General features: G+C 46.2%; 1 protein-coding gene across 1 annotated transcript in view; it reads right to left on the reverse strand.

The window, feature by feature from the left end:
* Window positions 1-1699: 1699 nt before the first annotated feature.
* srms (src-related kinase lacking C-terminal regulatory tyrosine and N-terminal myristylation sites) overlaps window positions 1700-18609 on the reverse strand; it is a 55466-nt gene continuing 38556 nt past the window's right edge. Inside the window, exons 5-8 of the mRNA XM_084333796.1 lie at window positions 16716-16874; window positions 12498-12679; window positions 9650-9806; window positions 1700-2329 (exon numbers count right to left, since the gene is read on the reverse strand). Coding sequence (XP_084189922.1) covers window positions 2130-2329; window positions 9650-9806; window positions 12498-12679; window positions 16716-16874 — 698 coding nt within the window. The 3' untranslated portion in view covers window positions 1700-2129. The remainder of the gene's footprint in view (window positions 2330-9649; window positions 9807-12497; window positions 12680-16715; window positions 16875-18609) is intronic.

Consider the following 18609-nt stretch of genomic DNA (forward strand, 5'->3'; position numbering starts at 1 on the left):
TTCGGATGTCAAAGCTTTCCTGCAACGTACCGCAAGGTAGGCTCATTAAAATTACTAAGTCGTAGCTAGTAGACTACAAAACGTTGTAACTTTTCTTCTCTTTTTACATTAGCCTATACAATACAGTAGTCTGTAAAAAAAATCTTGTTTTGGGTCGTGAGAAAGACACCTTTGAAACGGTGAATCTCCAGAGAAAAGGTTTCTAAACCACTGTGCTAAAAAGGACTGGCAGGGGGTAAGTAAAATCGTGAGCTTTATTCCGGCCTTGCTACGTCTCCTCAATCTCTGTCATACGACGGACCAAGAGGTTGCATAATCCTGTGTCTGACGCCGGTCCTTTCTCCGGGGGACTATCCCACGGTTTCCCAAACCATTCTGGACTTACAATAGCAGATGTTGCCATTCGGATGCGTAGCGTGTCATCAGGACCTGCCATCTTTATGGCAGAAGGGGAAGATCTTTGATTTGATACAAATACAGCCCTAGTTTTTTCCCTGTTGCCTCATCACTCCTCTCTCCCAGACAAGAAACATATTCATCCTTCACATGTTCTGCAAAAAACAAATCTCCATTTTAACCAATAATTCAATCTTTTGTCGAGTCATACAATCTCATTTTCTGGAAACAAGGGGGTCAATTGGGTTAGATCATTTAATTTAGATACCGTTCTTTTTTTTGTTAGTTAGTTCAATACAACTGAACTTGTTTCACGAAATGTAATTGAATCTCATGACAATATCCTGAAATAAGGCAGATCACACCTTCTGTTTTTATAATAATCATGTTATTAAAAAAAGAATCCTTCATAAAAACCTACACTGATAAAAGTGAAACGTGTCTTTACCCCCATTGGTGGATTCTGAATTATATTTAGATCGAATTGCTGGTTAAGACGGGTATTATTTTAGCAGCGTACCTTATATTCACCCAGTACCACAGGGAAACACACTTTATTATTGCACATAATCTCGGCTGAATGCAGGATATTGCCGTCAAAAGACAATAATTCAATTCAAACCCTGACCTGTCATTCCAGTGCACCTCATTCTGTGCACAACAATAATAATAACAATATAATAATAATAATAACGTCATGTGTCATTTCGGTGGATGCGTTCGTCCAAAGCGTTTTTTCTCATACTGTACCACGAGTGCATATCTTAATATGGGCATCCCCAGTAGTTGAGAAATAATAAAATACAAGTTTAAAAACACAAAGGAGTTTATATAAGATTGTTGTTGTTGTACGCCATGTGCTGAGCGTTTCTTTTGGGGTATAGCCACGTAGCATGCGCTTCTCCTCTCCTCTCCTCTCCATCCTTCCTTCCTTCTGGTCTAACCCTCTTCACCTCACTCCTTTCTCTCCTTCTGCTGCTCTTCATCCTTTACTCCGTGTTCACACCTCCTCTCTTTCTCGAGGGAGACCCTCGCGGTGTATGGATTCAGGAGGAGGGAGGGATTCCTCGCTTTCCTCCTCCTCCTCCTCCTCTTCCACCTCCTTCCGGTTTGGCTAGGAAAGGGCAGGAGTGTTCTTCTTCTTCCTCCTCACCTCCTCTCCTCTCCTCTTCGTCAGACCTTCAGTAGAGATCAGGGGCGTCACTTTCAAAAAGGTTCTTCCTGCGCACAAATGTCGTGTTTTACGACCAACCCCCCCCCCCCCCCCCCCCCCCCCCCCAAAAATCCAAAGTTGTGATTCACGAATAGGTCATAGGTCAAAAGGTTTACGTGAATTTTCTGTAATACATTAAAAAAAGCTAAAGGTAATTTCTATCATTACCAAAAAAGTGTGAATGCTTTAAGTAAAAATTTGCATCCGTTTTCTTTTCTTTTTTTTTAATCATATTCCTTGATCCTATGAAGGAATCTCAGTACATTTTGATGAACGAGGCCCCAGGTATGTTCTTCTAGTCCTCCGTTCCTCGTGACACCCTCCTCCTCCTCCCTCCTCCCTCCTGTGGGTTTGAAGTGTATCGTGGCGTAGTGGGCGTCGTCGTCCAGTTCCATTTGGACAAACTCTCCCTCTTCGTCTCTTATTGTATTTCCCTCTGCGGTTCCCGTGTGGCGTCCAGTTGGCTGTGAAGAGGCTCCGTCTCTATTCCTCTTTTCAGTTTCTTTGTCTCTACGCCGCTCTACACCTCTATGGTCTTGAAGTATATCCTGGAGTAGATGGAGTCCATCTGGGCGTGCAGGGCGTGGAAGGAGGGCCTCTTGGAGCACTCGGGGGCCCAGCAGTCCATCATGATGCGGTAGATGTTCGGGGGGCAGCGGGTGGGACACGGCAGCCTGAAGCCGGAGGACAGCAGCTCCAGCACCTCCTTGTTGTTTTTCCCTGCAGGGGGAGCAGAGGAGGTGGAGGGTTAACCTTCGTTCGTCCGGCGCGGCAACACCCTGCGTCACACTAAACACCCTGCGTCACACTAAACACCCTGTTTCACACTAAACACCCTGCGTCACACTAAACACCCTGTTTCACACTAAACACCCTGCGTCACACTAAACACCCTGCTTCACACTAAACACCCTGTTTCACACTAAACACCCTCCTTCACACTAAACACCCTGCTTCACACTAAACACCCTGTTTCACACTAAACACCCTCCTTCACACTAAACACCCTGTTTCACACTAAACACCCTGCGTCACACTAAACACCCTGCTTCACACTAAACACCCTGCTTCACACTAAACACCCTGCTTCACACTAAACACCCTGCTTCACACTAAACACCCTGCTTCACAGTAAACACCCTCCTTCACACTAAACACCCTGCTTCACAGTAAACACCCTCCTTCACACTAAACACCCTGCTTCACACTAAACACCCTGCGTCACACTAAACACCCTGCTTCACACTAAACACCCTGCTTCACACTAAACACCCTGCGTCACACTAAACACCCTGCGTCACACTAAACACCCTGTTTCACACTAAACACCCCGCTTCACACTAAACACCCCGCTTCACACTAAACACCTTGCGTCACACTAAACACCCTGTTTCACACTAAACTCCCTCCTTCACACTAAACACCCTGCGTCACACTAAACACCCTGTTTCACACTAAACACCCTGCGTCACACTAAACACCCTGTTTCACACTAAACACCCTGTTTCACACTAAACACCCTGCTTCACACTAAAGACCCTGTTTCACACTAAACACCCTGCGTCACACTAAACACCCTGTTTCACACTAAACACCCCGCGTCACACTAAACACCCTGTTTCACACTAAACACCCTGTTTCACACTAAACACCCTGTTTCACACTAAACACCCTGCGTCACACTAAACACCCTGCGTCACACTAAACACCCTGTTTCACACTAAACACCCTGTTTCACACTAAACACCCTGTTTCACACTAAACACCCCGTTTCACACTAAACACCCCGCTTCACACTAAACACCCTGCGTCACACTAAACACCCTGCGTCACACTAAACACCCTGTTTCACACTAAACACCCTGCGTCACACTAAACACCCTGTTTCACACTAAACACCCTGTTTCACACTAAACACCCTGTTTCACACTAAACACCCTGCGTCACACTAAACACCCTGCGTCACACTAAACACCCTGCTTCACACTAAACACCCTGCGTCACACTAAACACCCTGCGTCACACTAAACACCCTGCGTCACACTAAACACCCTGCTTCACACTAAACACCTTGCTTCACACTAAACTAAACTCCCTCCTTCACACTAAACACCCCGCTTCACACTAAACACCCTGCTTCACACTAAACACCCCGCTTCACACTAAACTAAACACCCTCCTTCACACTAAACACCCTCCTTCACACTGAACACCTAGCTGCTCCCGATGAGCAGGTCGGCACCTTGCATGGTCGCCTCCGCCGTCGGTGTGTGAATGTGTGAGTGAACAGGTCAAATGTGAGGAACAGATTGTAAAGCTTCTATTGGGCAACTTCAACCTGCCTGACTCATCTCAGTCAGTCATAGTGGTCTCCTTCCTACAATCGTTTGACCTGACTCCCACTGCCATGCCTCCCACCCACAAAGCAGGCAACTCCTTGGATCTCATATTTTCCCGTAACTCCAGCATCATTAACACCACGGTAACTCCCCTACATGTATCTGACCATTCCTTCATATCCTTCTCACTAACTCTCATGCTTAACCGAAAGGTCTTCACCCCAACTCAAACCGTCTCACTCAGACGCAACCTGCCCTCCCTATCCCCCTCCACCCTCTCCTCTGACATACTATCCGCTCTACCTTTGAGTGACACCTTCTCTGCTCTCTCCACAGAGATGGCAACGTCCACCCTCCTCTCAGCCCTTGCAACCTCCTTCGACAAGCTCTGTCCCCTCATTGAGAAACCTGCCCGCCGTTCCCCACCCAGTCCATGGCTGACAGATCCAGTGAGAGAACAAAGACAGGTCCTGAGAGCGGCTGAGAGGAAGTATAGAAAGTCACGCCTCACTGCTGACATCGACACATACCACAACCTCTTGTTAACATTCTCCAAAACCATTACTAATGCCAAAGCTTATTTCTTTCACCATAGGATCGAGGCCTCTGCCAAGAATCTTCGCAAACTGCATGCTACCATGTCCTCCCTCCTCACTCCCCCTCCACCCCCTCATCTTTCTCTGCCGAAGACTTCGCAATCTTCTTTGAGGAAAAAGTGGAGAACATCCGCAGCTCCTTCTCCCAACCCCCGCCCATTCCAAATGCTGAATCAAGAACCTCATCCTTCACTCTGTCATCTTTCTCTCCCATTACAGAAGCCGAGACCCTAACACTGGTAACGTCGAACCGTCCGACTACATGCCAGCTGGACCAGCTACCCTCCCCACTCCTCCAGACCATAGCACCGGACTGGCCACTCCACAGAAACGGCCCTCATTGCGGTCACAGAGGCACTTCACTTAGCAAAAGCGAAAGGCCTCTCCTCTGTCCTGATTCTCCTAGATCTATCTGCAGCCTTCGACACAGTCAACCATCAGATCCTCCTCGCGGCCCCTGCAGGAATGGGAGTGGCTGGCTCTGCGCTGACATGGCTGACATCATACCTCAATGACCGCTCCTACCAAGTGTCATGGAGAGGGACCCTGTCGGCCACCCGCCCCCTGCGGACGGGTGTCCCCCATGGCTCAGTTCTAGGACCCCTTCTCTTCTCCCTCTACACTAAATCACTGGGTAACATTATCACGTCTCATGGCTTCTCATGGATACTCAACTCTTCATCTCCTTCCCTCCCTCAGATATCCACGTCTCTGAGCGGATCTCGGCCTGTCTTTCCGACATCTCCGCCTGGATGACGACCAACCACCTCAAACTGAACCCAAGCAAAACAGAATTGCTCCACCTGCCGGCCAAATCCTGCCCCTAACCGACCTTTCCATCACAGTCGAGAATGCAGCTGTCCCCAACCGCCAAGAACCTTGGTGTTGTCCTCGACGACCAGTTGAACTTCTCTGCTCACATCGCAGCGACAACCAGAACCTGCAGATTCCTCCTGAGCAACGTCAGAAGGATCCGCCCCTTCCTGACGAAAGAAGCCACCCAACTCCTCGTCCAATCAACAGTCATCTCCCGCCTCGACTACTGCAACGCACTGCTCGCTGGCCTCCCGGCCACTGCCACTAAGCCTCTTCAACTAATTCAGAACGCAGCGACCCGCCTGATCTCAAACCTACCGAAGTCGGCTCATGTCACCCCACTTCTTAGGGACCTGCACTGGCTCCCCATTGCTGCACGAATCCGCTTCAAGGCCCTCGACCTAGCATACCGTGCGGCAAAGGGAACCGCTCCTGCCTATCTCCGGTCAATGGTCTCTAACTACACACCCTCAAGACCCCTACGCTCTGCATCTTCTGGCCGCCTCAGACCTACTCCTATCCAAGCTCCAGGAGGGTCATCAAAGAGAAGTCGCCTATTCTCAGTCCTTGCCCCACAATGGTGGAATGAACTACCTACCCCAGTTAGGACAGCCGAAACCCGTCCAATTAGGGGTGGACGGTATGGTCTAAAATGTATATCACGGTATAATTTGAAGCATAGACGGTAACGGTATATATCACGGTATCAGTGTTTCTGTTAGAATAATTTTTTTTTGCCTGATAGGCAGGCTATATAAAGAATGACATCCTCAAGGCATGTAGATTTATAATATTTTAACTTAAAACTAGGCTACTTTTGCGTATAAAGTCATTATATTCCAAATAAAATAAGTCCCGAGTCGAGACTCCTGCTCCCATTGCAAACAGCGGGGCTGGATTTTGCTAGAAGCATATGTAGCTGCAGAGCGAATTGAATTGAATAAGAATTGAGACAAAGGTGCCACTCATCCTCAGCTTTAAGAATTGACAATTGTGTCAACAAATTGACACATGTGTCAACAAATTGACACATGTGTCAACAAATTGACACACAAAATGCTTAGAGACGGCGCAAGGGTGGGGGGGCGCTGTTTGACGGGCCTGTGACCAGACCTGAAAGAGCCACTGGCTCTGCGGCTCTGCAGCTGCATGCTATTCGCAAATCCACTGCTGCACGCCTTCCTCCCGGCTCCCGCTGCTGCCGTCGTTATCATAACACTACACACATATCTAATGTTTACAGCAAACTGTAGTTGATCACCAGGTATGTTTTATTAACGTAGAATAATTCATATAAGAAAAACGATAGGGAAATATCTTACCTTTCTCCACTGGTTAAAAATGCCAGGAACTGAAATTGAAACTTGCTGTGCGCCGCGGTGATATGTGTTTATTATGAAATGACAATTGCGTGTTGACACGCCCACTGCGCGAAGCCTCCTAAATAACTTTTTCCAGTTTGCACATATCTATTATCTATGACTAATTCTATCTATTTTTAGGGGCAAATGCGATTGAAATAGTCGCGCTGTGGTTACATGACGTCATTGCTATTTTAGAGCTGCTCTACCGGTTAAACGGTATAGTCAAAATCCATACCGTAGAGCAAATTAATACCGTTTATACCGTATACCGTTTATACCGTCCACCCCTACGTCCAATCTTTCGCCGTCGACTAAAGACGCACTTCTTCAACCATTATCTATCTAAAAAAAAATTATAAATAATAATATCTAACCCTAACTAACCTTACTGTCATACACTGTAGCACTCAACACTTTGATGAACATTGTTACTCAGCTGATAGAGTTGTGCCCTTCCTGATGACTTGTAAGTCGCTTTGGATAAAAGCGTCAGCTAAATGACTAAATGTAAATGTAAATGTAAAGCGCTTTGGATAAAAGCTGTTATATAAATGCACCATTTACCATTCACTTGGACCGACCGCATGCTAACCAGCACATAAATGAGCCGTCACAGTGTTTGTCACCTGGGAGCTGCCCAGAACAACCGCACGCTGCATGGTTTTAATGGTTTTACACTCGGAAAGGATCAATATTTGTTTACATTTCATGTTATAATGGACCCGCAGAGGAATAGCCTCAACGGGCTAGAAGAGATCCAAATACAAGATCTAAATCTAAATCAGATCTAAATCAAATCTACTGTTGGCCACCAGGCAGCTCCATGGGAGAAGCTGGGAGGTGAGAGTTAGACCGTTACACTTGGGGTCACTGGACAAAAATTATTGAGATATAATCCATGTTTATCCAAATGCAGAAAATTAAGTCATCAAGATTTGATTTCTGATGTGTTATTGGATTTTAGTATACAGGGAGCCTAGTACTAAACTATTTATTGGGGGAGCCTAGTACTAAACTCTTTATTGGGGGAGACTAGTACTAAACTCTTTATTGGGGAGCCTGGTACTAAACTCTTTATTGGGGAGCCTAGTACTAAACTCTTTATTGGGGAGCCTGGTACTAAACTCTTTATTGGGGGAGCCTGGTACTAAACTCTTTATTGGGGGAGACTAGTACTAAACTCTTTATTGGGGAGCCTGGTACTAAACTCTTTATTGGGGAGCCTGGTACTAAACTCTTTATTGGGGGAGCCTGGTACTAAACTCTTTATTGGGGAGCCTGGTACTAAACTCTTTATTGGGGAGCCTGGTACTAAACTCTTTATTGGGGGAGCCTAGTACTAAACTCTTTATTGGGGAGCCTGGTACTAAACTCTTTATTGGGGAGACTAGTACTAAACTCTTTATTGGGGAGCCTGGTACTAAACTCTTTATTGGGAGAGCCTGGTACTAAACTCTTTATTGGGGGAGACTAGTACTAAACTCTTTATTGGGGAGCCTGGTACTAAACTCTTTATTGGGGGAGCCTGGTACTAAACTCTTTATTGGGGGAGCCTGGTACTAAACTCTTTATTGGGGAGCCTGGTACTAAACTCTTTATTGGGGAGCCTGGTACTAAACTCTTTATTGGGGGAGCCTGGTACTAAACTCTTTATTGGGGAGACTAGTACTAAACTCTTTATTGGGGAGCCTGGTACTAAACTCTTTATTGGGGAGCCTAGTACTAAACTCTTTATTGGGGGAGCCTGGTACTAAACTCTTTATTGGGGGAGCCTGGTACTAAACTCTTTATTGGGGAGCCTAGTACTAAACTCTTTATTGGGGAGCCTGGTACTAAACTCTTTATTGGGGAGCCTAGTACTAAACTCTTTATTGGGGAGCCTGGTACTAAACTCTTTATTGGGGAGCCTGGTACTAAACTCTTTATTGGGGAGCCTAGTACTAAACTCTTTATTGGGGAGCCTGGTACTAAACTCTTTATTGGGGAGACTAGTACTAAACTCTTTATTGGGGAGCCTAGTACTAAACTCTTTATTGGGGAGCCTAGTACTAAACTCTTTATTGGGGAGCCTGGTACTAAACTCTTTATTGGGGAGCCTAGTACTAAACTCTTTATTGGGGAGCCTAGTACTAAACTCTTTATTGGGGAGCCTAGTACTAAACTCTTTATTGGGGAGCCTAGTACTAAACTCTTTATTGGGGAGCCTAGTACTAAACTCTTTATTGGGGAGCCTGGTACTAAACTCTTTATTGGGGAGCCTGGTACTAAACTCTTTATTGGGGAGACTAGTACTAAACTCTTTATTGGGGAGCCTGGTACTAAACTCTTTATTGGGGAGACTAGTACTAAACTCTTTATTGGGGAGCCTAGTACTAAACTCTTTATTGGGGAGCCTAGTACTAAACTCTTTATTGGGGAGCCTGGTACTAAACTCTTTATTGGGGAGCCTGGTACTAAACTCTTTATTGGGGAGCCTAGTACTAAACTCTTTATTGGGGAGCCTAGTACTAAACTCTTTATTGGGGAGCCTAGTACTAAACTCTTTATTGGGGAGCCTGGTACTAAACTCTTTATTGGGGAGCCTGGTACTAAACTCTTTATTGGGGAGCCTGGTACTAAACTCTTTATTGGGGAGACTAGTACTAAACTCTTTATTGGGGAGCCTGGTACTAAACTCTTTATTGGGGAGCCTGGTACTAAACTCTTTATTGGGGAGCCTGGTACTAAACTCTTTATTGGGGAGCCTAGTACTAAACTCTTTATTGGGGAGCCTAGTACTAAACTCTTTATTGGGGAGCCTAGTACTAAACTCTTTATTGGGGAGCCTAGTACTAAACTCTTTATTGGGGGAGGCCTGATATCTGCCACAGAAACAGTATTGATTGCTGCAGCCCTGTTCAGGAGGAGCGTGGCCTGGCCTCTCACCATCGTAGGGCATCTTCCCCCGTGACATCATCTCGTACAGCAGCACGCCGAACGACCACACGTCGGACTTCACAGAGAACTTCTGGTAAAGAGCCGCCTCTGGTGCCGTCCACCTCACCGGGATCTTAGTGTTCCTACTGGCTGTATACACACTGTCCTGGAAGGAGGGAGGAGGGGAGGGAGGGAGGGAGGGAGGGGGGGAGGGAGGGAGGGAGGGAGGGAGGGGGGGAGAGAGGGAGGGAGGGAGGGAGGAGAGAGAGGGAGGAGAGAGAGGGAGGAGAGAGAGGGAGGGAGGGAGGGAGATAGATAGGGAGGGAGGGATATAGAGAGGGAGGGAGGGAGGGATATATAGAGGGAGGGAGGGAGGGAGGGAGGGAGGAGGGAGGGAGGGATATAGAGAGGGAATGGAGATAAGGAGGGATATAGAGAGGGAGGGATATACAGATAGGGAGGGAGGAAGAGAGGGATATATATAGGGATGGAGGGAGGAAGGAAGGGGGGGGGGAGGACAGAGATGGATGGAAAAAGAGAGGGAGGGATGGAGAGAGGGAGGAAGAGACAGAGAGATGGAGGGACAGAGGGAGGATAGAGAGGGATGGGTGGAAAGAGGGGTGAAGGGGGTTGTGGAGGGACATTGAGGGAGGGAGGAAGGAAAGGGGGAGGGAAGAAGAGAAGGAGTGAGAGAGGAGAGAGAGGGATGGAAGGAGAGAGGGAGGGAAAGAAGGAGAGAGAGAGGGATGGAGGGAGAGAGAGAGGGATGGATGGAGAGAGAGGGATGGAGGGAGAGTGAGGGATGGATGGAGAGAGGGAAGGAGGGAGTAGTGGGGATGGAAGGAGAGAGGGGATGGAAGGAGAGAGAGGGATGGAGGGAGAGTGAGGGATGGAAGGAGAGAGGGGGATGGAAGGAGAGAGAGGGGCGGAACGAGGGAGAGAGGGATGGAAGGAGAGAGTGATGGATGGAAGGAGAGATTGATGGAAGGAGAGATTGATGGAAGGAGAGAGATGGATGGAAGGAGAGAGAGATGGGTGGAAGGAGAGAGAGAGGGATGGAAGGAGAGAGAGAGGGATGGAGGGAGGAAGAGGGGTGCAGGGAGGGAGAAAGGAGCGATAGACAGAGGGAGCGATGAAGAGAGGGCGTGAGAGAGGAAGGGAGGGAGGGAGGGAAGGGAGGAGAAAAGGAGGGAGAGAGATGGATGGAAGAAGAGGGTTAATAAATATACACAGAATCACTTCAGTACACTTCTCTCTCTCTCTCTCCCTGTCCCTCCCTCCCTCTCTCTCTGCCCCTCCCTCTCCCCCTCCCTCTCTCACACACACATACCGTCTTTATATTCCCAGCCGACCACTTTGCACACCAATCACATGTACGCACACACACATTTTTATGTTTTATCTTGAATCCGCGGATCAAATTACATATGCAAAGAATACGAGGTTCAATATGCTTTCAAGGACATCTATGCATATGAAAAGCCTTTCCTCTGCCACGCCTTGCTGTACCCATTACGGCAGAGACAGAAGACGCAGAGAAGGCTAATCCTGGACCCTGGGCCTAATGGCAGGTTTGTGAGCGTGACGGCTGCCCAATATCAAAGTCATCATCTACAGCCAAGGACACACACACACACACACACACACACACACACACACACACACACACACACACACACACACACACACACACACACACACACACACACACACACACACACACACACACACACACACACACACACACACACACACACACACACACACACACACACACACACACACACACACACACACACACACTTTTTATTTACATCCACATAAATTACAAACAGGCGAGGTACATAAACCTTGTAAATGCAGTCAGATATTCTGAGAGCGTTCATTTTCACTGTGCCTCCCTGGGTCCACTTCAATTATACAAAAGGACACTCTTCTCTCTCTCTCTGCCCCAATCTCTACCTCCCTTTAGTCATTACAGCTATCCTCCCGTCTCCTCTCTCTCTGCAACCCCAAGCTCTCTTCCCTTCTTTTTTTTTCTCTCTCCTACTCAATCTCCTCTCTTCCCTCTCTCTCTTCTATTCCCTTCTCTTTCTCTCTCTTAATCAGTCTCTTCTCTTCTTTCTCCCTCCTACTCAGTCTCTCTCTCTCTCTCTCCCTCTCTCTCCTCTCTCTCTCTCCCTCTCCCTCTCTCCCTCTCTCTCTCCCTCTCTCTCTCTGCTGAGTAACAATGTTCATCAAAGTGTTGAGTGCTACAGGGTGTAGGTTAGTATATTAGGACAAGTGCATGACAATAAGGTTAGTTAGGGTTAGATTATTATTAGTGCTGTCAGGCGATACTTTTTTTTAATCTAATTAATCGCAGGATTTGTAATTAATTAATCTAATTAATCGCATTTTAATCACATAACCATTTTAGGCCTAATATTCTATAATCATATTTCAAATGGCATGTGTCCGGATGGCAGAATTCAGTACTGTATCTACAAAACCTTCTGTTTAATCATCTTTCATTTATTCATTTGCTTAGATTTTTCAGGTCTGGTCCATTTGAGCATGATGTTATTCACAGTCAAAGATACAGTATTTCTGACACTGGGAATACATTCCCTGAGATCCATAGATGTCCCTAGAATCAGATACCAAGAACATGCAAATGGACCATATTAAAAACAAGTCTGTAAATGTGTATTCTACGTTCTTATGGAATGAATGAGATAAAAAAAAAAAAAAAAAAAAAATTTAAGTAAATTTTCATAACGCGATAATTTGCTGTGTAATTAATTAATCTAATTAACGCGATAAACTGACAGCCCTAATTATTATAATTTTTTTTTACTTAGTCTCTCTCTCTCACCTTTATGATCCTCGCTAGTCCGAAGTCGGCCACCTTGCACACCAAGTCGTCTGCCACCAGTATGTTTCTGGCGGCCAGGTCTCTGTGCACAATGTGTCTGTCCTCCAGATAGGCCATGCCCTCTGCCACCTGGCTGCCCATGTAGATCAGATGGGCAGAGGTTAATACCTGGCCCTCTGCAGCTATGAACACACAGAGATGCAAAGAATGAAGACAGAGACACGTTATGGTTATATATATATATTATATACACATAGGGCTGAGGTTAATGCCTGGCCCTCTGCAGCTATGAACACACACAGAGATACTTGGGGGTGGAGAGAGAAGGCAGGCTGAGGTGGATCTGAGGGGCCGAGAGGGTTGGAAGGAGGAGAGGAGGGTCTGTGAGATATGGGAAGGGGGGGGGGGGCTTTGTAGGTGAGGACCAGGATTTTGTAATTGGTCCAGTGGGAGACGGGAAGCTAGTGGAGGTCATTTAGGACTGGGGTGATCCGACGGTGGATTTGGGTTAGAAGACGGGGGCGGATGTGGATTAAACTGGGTACAAAATAATTGTGTGCTAATGTGTAGTGCTAATCAGATGTATGTACAGAGTTGTAGTATAATGTATACAGTGATACAGGTGTAAAGACAGTATGGTAGTCATAATACTGGCCAGCAGTGTAACTAGCAAGAGTAGGATATGTACAGATATAGATATATGCCGTAGAGTGAGTTGCAGTAGTCAAGACGGGAGGAGAGGAGGAGGAGAGGAGGCGATGAGGAGGAGATGCACATGAATGAGGTATTTTAACCTGGCCTCTAGACTGGTGTTACTCCACTACGCCAAGAGTGTACTGTGGTTCGCTGCAGTGCATTAATGCAGTCCTCCTCCTCCTCCACGCGTAGAACCGTCACCTCAGCTTAAATCATGTAATGTAGTCGTTTGTGTCGGTTTCAGTGTAACGCTCTGGTCGTACGTCATCAAAACGCCGTCGGACAGTTTTATTTGTTTTTATCTTTCCCCCTGGTCCCTGGACTCTTTCACTGTATGGAGATTTTATTTATCTACGCTGAGGTTATACATCACTCCTTCATTTAGATAGAATACAGTGGAATATAAACTCAGTGGAGACAGAGAGAGAGAGAGAGAGAGAGAGAGAGAGAGAGAGAGAGAGAGAGAGAGAGAGAGAGAGAGAGAGAGAGAGAGAGAGAGAGAGAGAGAGAGAGAGAGAGAGAGGAGAGAGAGAGAGAGAGAGAGGGAGAGAGAGAGAGAGAGAGAGAAGGGAGGAAAAGAGAAAGGACAGAGAGGAGAAGAGAGAGAAAATAGAGAGAAGAAGAGTGAGAGAGCAGAGAAGAGTGAGAGAGAGAAGAGAAGAGTGAGAGAGAAGAGAGAGAGAGAAGAGAGAGAGGGAGAGAGAGAGAGAGAGAAGAGAGAGAGGGAGAGAGAGAGAGAGAGAGAGAGAAGAGAGAGAGGGAGAGAGAGAGAGAGATAGCCACAACATGGTGGGTAACAAGTGATTCGAAAATTTTAATAAATAAACATGCATTTCACGTCCTAAAGTCCCCTCTGTACGAAAGCAGTTATGTGGTTACTGCCAACCTGCAGTAGACCCAATAAAACACCTGCTTGTTTATGAGTAAATTCTCTGCCGTCAGCAGCAGCTACTGTATCCACTGAGCTGTGAGCTAAACAGAAGCACTCAGTCCATTCAGAACAGGAGCAGGACACACGAGAAACAGAGAATAGAACTAGAAGACGTGCTAAAAATATGCTCCATAGTTCATCTATTAATTACTAACCACATGACGTAACGTGTCAAGCTAGAGATCTTCATCACACATCAGACTACTACCATCAAACGGCCTTAATCTATGAAACTGCACCATGTACTGTCTGTAAGCCTTTCACGTCTACCACACTACAGAAGGGTAACATTTCACTGTTATCCGTCTGTAGTGTGGTAGTGAAAGGGTTAACCTTCTGTAGTGTGGTGGTGAATGGGTTAACCTTCTGTAGTGTGGTAGTGAAAGGGTTAACCTGTAGTGTGGTAGTGAACCTTCTGTAGTGTGGTAGTGAAAGGGTTAACCTGTAGTGTGGTAGTGAACCTTCTATAGTGTGGTAGTGAACGGGTTAACCTTCTGTAGTGTGGTAGTGAACGGGTTAACCTTCTGTAGTGTGTTAGTGAAAGGTTAACCTTCTGTAGTGTGGTAGTGAAAGGTTAACCTTCTGTAGTGTGGTAGTGAAAGGTTAACCTTCTGTAGTGTGGTAGTGAAAGGTTAACCTTCTGTAGTGTGGTAGTGAAAGGTTAACCTTCTGTAGTGTGGTAGTGAAAGGTTAACCGTCTGTAGTGTGTTAGTGAAAGGTTAACCCTCTGTAGTGTGGTAGTGAAAGGTTAACCGTCTGTAGTGTGTTAGTGAAAGGTTAACCTTCTGTAGTGTGGTAGTGAAAGGTTAACCTTCTGTAGTATGGTAGTGAAAGGTTAACCTTCTGTAGTGTGGTAGTGAAAGGTTAACCTTCTGTAGTGTGGTAGTGAAAGGTTAACCGTCTGTAGTGTGTTAGTGAAAGGTTAACCTTCTGTAGTGTGGTAGTGAAAGGTTAACCTTCTGTAGTGTGGTAGTGAAAGGTTAACCTTCTGTAGTGTGGTAGTGAAAGGTTAACCTTCTGTAGTGTGGTAGTGAAAGGTTAACCTTCTGTAGTGTGGTAGTGAAAGGTTAACCGTCTGTAGTGTGTTAGTGAAAGGTTAACCTTCTGTAGTGTGGTAGTGAAAGGTTAACCTTCTGTAGTGTGGTAGTGAAAGGTTAACCGTCTGTAGTGTGTTAGTGAAAGGTTAACCTTCTGTAGTGTGGTAGTGAAAGGTTAACCTGTAGTGTGGTAGTGAAAGGTTAACCTTCTGTAGTGTGGTAGTGAAAGGTTAACCTTCTGTAGTGTGGTAGTGAAAGGTTAACCGTCTGTAGTGTGTTAGTGAAAGGTTAACCGTCTGTAGTGTGTTAGTGAAAGGTTAACCTTCTGTAGTGTGGTAGTGAAAGGTTAACCTGTAGTGTGGTAGTGAAAGGTTAACCCTCTGTAGTGTGGTAGTGAAAGCATTAACCGTCTGTAGTGTGGTAGTGAAAGGTTAACCTTCTGTAGTGTGGTAGTGAAAGCGTTAACCTGTAGTGTGGTAGTGAAAGCGTTAACCTTCTATAGTGTGGTAGTGAAAGCGTTAACCTTCGTAAAACAAATTCAGTCATCATCATACGATGTTCTCAAATCAAGGAGTAATTGTGTTTAATAATCGTGATTATGATTTTTGCCCATAATCGAACAGCACCTACCTGATGACATCGCAAGTTTGATTCTTACTTCTCTTGTTTAGGTCATGGAAATAACATATTGATAATTGTTGATTTTTAGAGATGTTACCCTTTAAAGGAACACGCCAATATTTGGGGAAATTTGCTTACCGTCTTCTCCAGACAGAGACAAGAAGATAGATACCAATGGGCGGCTGGGTAGCGCAGCGGACTATGTGCCTGCCTACCACCGCAGAGACACTGGTATCGAATCCAGCTGTCAGCGGTACCTCCGGCTTGGTCGGTCGCCATACTGACACAATTGGCAGTGTTAGCGGGTGGGAAGCCGGTGGGGTGGGTATCCTGGTCGTTGTAAACAGCGACTCCTACAGGTCGGTCGGGGCGCCTGCTCAGCGAGGGAGGGAACTGGGGGAAGTAGTGTGAGCCTCCCACGCGTTACGCTCCGCCAGTGAGAGTCCTCGCTGCCAGGTGAAAAGAAGCGGCTGGCTGACTCTGCATGTATCGGAGCGGACATGTGATAGTATCTATCAACCCTCCCTAGACCGGCAAGTGGGGGGAAAATGTGCGCAACGACCAGGAATGGAGGGAAGGGAATTGGCATAACGCCAAAAATTGGGATGGGAGAAAAATACAGAAAAAAGGGGGAGAAAATAGTAGATAAAAAAAAATAAAGAAGATAGATACCAATGAATGGAAGCGGACAGTGCTGGTTAGCCTTCGGGAGAGGTGTTAGTTGGACAATGCCTAGGCTAACCGGCACTGTCCGCTTCCATTCATTGTGCTAAGCTAGGCTAACGTGCAGCCAGATGGCTTTCTACTGAACGCACACAGAGAGGAAACCGGTATCCATCTTCTTGTCTCTCTCTCTCTGGGGAAGACGATAAGCTAATTTCCCAAAATGTCGGCGTGTTCCTTTAAAACAAACTGTGTGTTTCCACCACTTACATGCCAGGTAGGACTTGAGGCTTCCTTTGGTCATCAGCTCCGTGACGATGTAGACGGGCTCTCCTCTGGAGCACAGAGCCAGCAGCTGGATCAGCTTAGGGTGGTGGAGGTTCTTCAGGGCCTGCACCTCCTTCACAAACTCCTCCTGTTTAGTGTCCTCTGGATAAGCAGAGGGGGATGGAGGAAGACCGAGAGAAAGAGAGAGAGAGCGGGAGGGGGGAGGGGAGGCATAGAGGAGGGAGGGAGGAAGGAAATTAGAATTAAAATCTCTTCATTTGCAAATTTTTGCATATCCCATGAATTTGTCCTCTGCGTTTTTTTTAATCCACCCTAACTACTTTGGGAGCAGTGTTGCAGCCACCGGCGGGGACCGACTCCTGTTCTAATGCCAGTGCCTTGCTCAAGGACAACGGTAGGAGTACGTACTGAGCAGCATTCATGTATTTTTTTTTTTTTTTATCCACTTTTTCTCCCATTTTCTATATTTTCTCCCATCCCAATTTCGTATCATCCAATTCAACCCTCCCCTGTCACGAATGCTGTTTCTTGCCTCCCACAAGCCGGCTGCAATGTGGACTAAGTCATACATAGCACAAGTCCCCTCCGGTACTTGAGGTAACAGCAGTCGCATCTTTTCACCTGCGCAGCTCGATCTCTCAGTGGCGAGGAGTAACGCGTGGGAGGCTCACGCTGCCCCCGACACTTCCTGATTCTACTGCGCAGGCGCACCAACCGACCTGTAGGAGTCGCTGTACACAACGCCCGATCCCCACCCATCAGTTTCCCACCCCCTAATACGGCCAATGTGTATTAGTACGGACGACCAGCTAAGCTGAAAGCAATGTGGAGCGCTGGGCTCGAACAGGCGAGCACAGCGTCTCCGCATTCGTGGCGAGCGCCTTGCCCACTACGCCACGTAGCCGCCAGCAGCATTCATGTCTTTTATGGGGTGGGGGAGGAAACCGGAGTACCCGGAAGACACCCACGCGGACAACATGCAAAGTAGTGCCACCGTGCCAACCAAAAGAGAGAGAGAGAGAGAGAGAGAGAGAGAGAGAGAGAGAGAGAGAGAGAGAGAGAGAGAGAGAGAGAGAGAGAAGACAGTGGTTGGTTAATGTGGGTGTATTGTTTATGGGCATGGATTTGTGTGAATATACTATGTGCTCATTCTAACTGCTTGTGCGTGTACATGTGTGAAGTCATGTTTTATTATATCACATTAGTTCCAAACACGTTCCTAAAAGATTTGCACTACCTCTTCTACCTAATTTTCTATTTATTTTTTGCATTTTGTACTTTAGTTTGTACATTGTATATCTTGTATAGTGTTTGATCTTTATTATTTTACTTTTTACTGTATGAAGCACAATCTCAGAACCAATCATTTCACTATAATGTACATGTACCTTATATGTGACAAATAAAAACAAAACTTGAAACTTGAGACTTAAATTCTTAAAGAATCCTTGCGGTGCTGTTTGAACTTGACAAAGTAAACGTCCAATCTGTTCCAAAACACAATTCCAATGAAACCATCTATAGGAACTGGTATTCTTACATTGCTTAGCAACAGGGAAGTAATTGTCGTTGTAAATATGATTCAATGTAGCCGGTTTTACTGGAATTACGTTGCTAGGGAACAGCTTGGACCCATGGATTATTTCCTGTTGGTTATTGATATTAGCAAACTCTGCAACAGGAAGTGAACTCCTCCATTTAGACAATGTTGTCAAGTTGAAACCGTCTATAGAACTGATTGGAAAGAAGAGATTATAACATAACGGAAAGAACCTTGAAATCCCAGAATTCCCCCAAGGGGATCAATAAAAGAATATCTTATCTTATCTTATGCAAAAGAAACAGGAAGTACAGTAGGTGACCTGCCAGACGTTTA

Source organism: Notolepis coatsorum, assembly GCF_963971535.1.
Source record: "Notolepis coatsorum genome assembly, chromosome: 17".
Taxonomy (NCBI): Eukaryota; Metazoa; Chordata; class Actinopteri; order Aulopiformes; family Paralepididae; genus Notolepis; species Notolepis coatsorum.